Here is a 3,697-nt window from a genome sequence, read left to right as displayed (position 1 = left end):
ATTATGAAACCAAAATTATATTAGATGAACAAATAAGGGGTTATATTATTGTTCTAAATTTCTCTATTCCAAACATACCTAATAATTATATTATTAAATATTATTACTTAAATTTCTAACCTATCGTTGGTACATCATGTTTTTAACATTATTGTTGATGTAAGAACAAAACTAAATACTATAAAACTAATTGTTCGCAAACAAATATATTATTTTAATGCTATTTATTGATAATTATAAACATGTAAAACCTTCTTTTTAAAAAAATCAAATTTTTTAATAAATTGCAACTTCAACGTTAAAAAATAAATATTAAAAATAATTTTAATTCTCTACTCAGAGAAAGAATATATTCAATATTTAATTACGTGCCTCGTAGGATTTGACACACGATGCCCAAGAATCCGCGCGAAATCAGTCCCATAATTACGTCGGTCGACTACGTCATGTCGACGTCGCATCGGTCCTAGGGATGGGCTCTTTCCCGGGAAAGTAAAATCATGAACATGTCCGGGGAAAGTTTCCGGGAATATTCCCCATATCAGAAAAGTGTAGGAAAAGTGTTTTAATAAAATTATCTTTCTTATTGACTACTTATGAAGTTTTAAAATAGTAAAAACTCAAATTCTATATTAATATATATTTAAAAAATATTTTATTTATATGCTGTTTGTATAAGTATAAATTAAATAACTAGAAAAATAAAATAATCTACATGATATTATTTAACTTTTTATTAAACTGAATAATTTCACAAACTTAAATTATAATGTAATATAATTTATACCAAATATTTCAATACAGTATTTTTAAACTCTTTTTAATAATCTTGGTCACTATCGTGGTCAGTGCAACTAAATCCCAAACTTGTGTCAGTGTCATGGAGAGAAAATTGCTCAATTTCTGTTTCAGAGCTTTCAAAGTCCAAATCACTCTCTTCTTGAGTAAAATTCAAGTTGAAACTTTTTTCACGATGATGCGATGAATTTCCATGTTGAAGAATAAATGGGGTTGTTTCATTTTGTGTAAAATCTTCTATTTCCGAATCATTATCATCTTCGTCATTTTTATTTCGATCAAGTGTTTTCGAATTGTGTGAAATATACGTTAATTTCGCAGCACGCTCAGTTAACAAACGATTTCGTTTTTTAGAATGTATATTTGCAAAAGAACTAAACGATCTCTCAGTTGCAGCCGAAGAAACTGGTATTGATAATATTTTTTGAGCTAGCTTGGACAACCTTGAGTTAAAACTTTTCCACCATATTAAAGGTTCCAACTTAGAAACTGTTTTCCATAGAAAAGTTTTTGAGTATAATCCTTCTTTATTTTTATAATATATAATCTCAGTAAGACAATCTTCATCATTCAAATCATAACTGTTCATCCCAAAATTGTTAATAAATTCAGAAACATCAATATGTTCTTCATTAGTTAAGTCATTACCAAGTGTTTCTGGATTTAAAAGATGTGCTGTAATATGAACGGGTTTAACTATGTTTTTTAATCTGTTAGATATATTACCTAAAAGGGTTTTTTTATCGTTTAAATCTTCTAAATCTATCTCTTCAACAACTTCGATTAATCGTAACTTTAAATTTTTAACCGTTGGATAAACTTTATGAATAATGGGTTTGTCGCCTTCAAGAAGAGTAATTGCATTGACGATAGGTTCTATTAGTTGTATCATTGAATCAACATTTTTCCAAAAAGATTCCAGTAAAATAGTATAAATGTGATCCTTAAATAATATCGCTACATCTTCATCAATTGCTACCAATTTTAATACTTGTTTTAGTTTAAATAAATTTTTATAGCAAATCAAGTGACTCTGCCATCGAGTTTTCACTGGCAATTGAACAAATACATTTATATTTTTTTCCTTTGAAATTTTCCGAATTTTGTGTGAAAGTCTCTGGCTATATTTTATTGTTTTTATTATTGAGACGACTTTTGTATCAAATGTTTGTAATTGATCACATTTAAATATGTCTTTAACTAATAAATTTAAAGTGTGACAAACGCATGTTAACATTAACATATGTTCAAATTTATTTTGAACTATTTCAGCAGCCTTAACAATATTACTAGCATTGTCACTAATGAAAGCTACAAACTTTTTAGGATTATATTTATTTATTACTGTAATTATTTGGCTAGCTAAATACTCAGCAGTGTGCCTTTTCCCATCAGTATCAATAAAGTCCACGAAAAAAGGCTCTGGAGTAGTAATAACAAAATTTATAATCCCTTCTTGTCTTAAATTAGACCAACCATCACATTGGATACTCAAACATTTTGACTCGGCTATTTTATTTTCTACTTTAAATTTTTGTAATAAAAATTCCTTTTCTAACAAAGTTGTCGATAAAGTTTTTCGGTTTGGCAATTTGTAAGATGGTCGAATAGTATAGAATAATTGTTTCCAAGATTTATGTTCAACAATAGATAGTGGTATTCCGCTTGTAAAAATAGCTCTGGCTAATAGAGTATCAATTTTTTCCTAAAGAGATAATATTTTGTCTAGTATTAGAATTTACCAATTTTGAAGAAACTTGAAAAACAATTATAACTAGGTTTCGGGACTTGTTGTATTTGCATATTCTTTAATAATGACTGCAGAATAATCTAAGTAAGATACAAATTTATTTTAAGACATAACGGATTGAAACACAAAAATATTAATTGCATATTTTTGCATATTTTGCCGTTTTATAGGCAAAATGCATATTTGACCAATTTTGGCAATATAATTGTTATCTATAGCATATTTACGCAGTTTAACGTTTTATGTTAAGCAAATTTATTTTAAAGATCAACATTTTTTTGACTTTTAAGCATCTTTATTCTCGTAGATCTCATAATTTTAAAGATCCCGAAAATAACGAACATTACGTGTATTAAACAATATATATATATAACCTAACCTTACCTTGCAATAAGTCCCGAACCCTAATTATAACGTATATAACTTTAGTATATATTTATCTAATTATTTATTATAAATGCATAAACTTACCTTTTGTGCAAAATCAATTTTATCAATAAATTGAGAAATGTTCGATTTTACTTCGACTTTTTTTTTTCAATTTGTCGAATTATTGTTTGATCCGGAACATACATGGATAAATCTGCGGGCATTGAATCGTTTTGTGATTGTGACAATGGCGTACTTTCACGTACAAATGATAAACTTTGGGAAGTAGATGGTTGATAAAGATCTATACCAATTAAAATTAAACATTTTTCATTGTTATATTTAAATAGTTTTAAAGAATTAAAGTAAAAACTTAAAACCGAGCAAAAGTTACCTCTTTGAATAATATTTGTTTCTGCAGTTAATACCGGCACCTTTTTGTCACTTAATTCTTCTTTCACTTGAAGTGGTGTATTTTTACATGCTTTTATTAAGTGTATTTTCATTTTTGTTGCATTTTTTATTGTATATTTAAGATCACAAAATTTACAGTACCACGCAGTTTTGGACTTTTTGGTCAATTCATTAAAATATTTATTTACAAATTTAGATTTTTTTGTCATTTTAAAACAGTTAAAAACACCGTAATTATAATTTTAAGTTTTAAGTATATGTCACTAATTTTTATAGTAACGACACTGCACGACTGCATAAGACATTCGATAAACAACTAACAAGTCACAAGTAATAACAGCCAACAGGCACATTGTGATATTTTAT

At 27.2% G+C, this 3,697-nt stretch overlaps 1 protein-coding gene across 1 annotated transcript; it reads right to left on the bottom strand.

Annotated features, from left to right (window-relative positions):
* Positions 1 to 820: 820 nt before the first annotated feature.
* LOC126553090 (uncharacterized) lies at positions 821 to 3,423 on the bottom strand. Its single transcript, XM_050208274.1, has 5 exons — positions 3,312 to 3,423; positions 3,071 to 3,221; positions 2,928 to 2,952; positions 1,593 to 2,503; positions 821 to 1,508 (listed from the first exon to the last, which is right to left on the bottom strand). The coding sequence occupies exons 1-5, from the start codon at positions 3,421 to 3,423 to the stop codon at positions 821 to 823; spliced, it is 1,887 nt and encodes a 628-aa protein (XP_050064231.1).
* Between the last annotated feature and the right edge of the window lie 274 nt (positions 3,424 to 3,697).

The sequence above is a fragment of the Aphis gossypii genome, unplaced genomic scaffold (assembly GCF_020184175.1).
Source record: "Aphis gossypii isolate Hap1 unplaced genomic scaffold, ASM2018417v2 Contig00067, whole genome shotgun sequence".
Taxonomy (NCBI): Eukaryota; Metazoa; Arthropoda; class Insecta; order Hemiptera; family Aphididae; genus Aphis; species Aphis gossypii.
The sequence above is the reverse complement of the archived record's forward strand: the minus strand, read 5'-3'. Positions and strand labels throughout refer to the sequence as shown.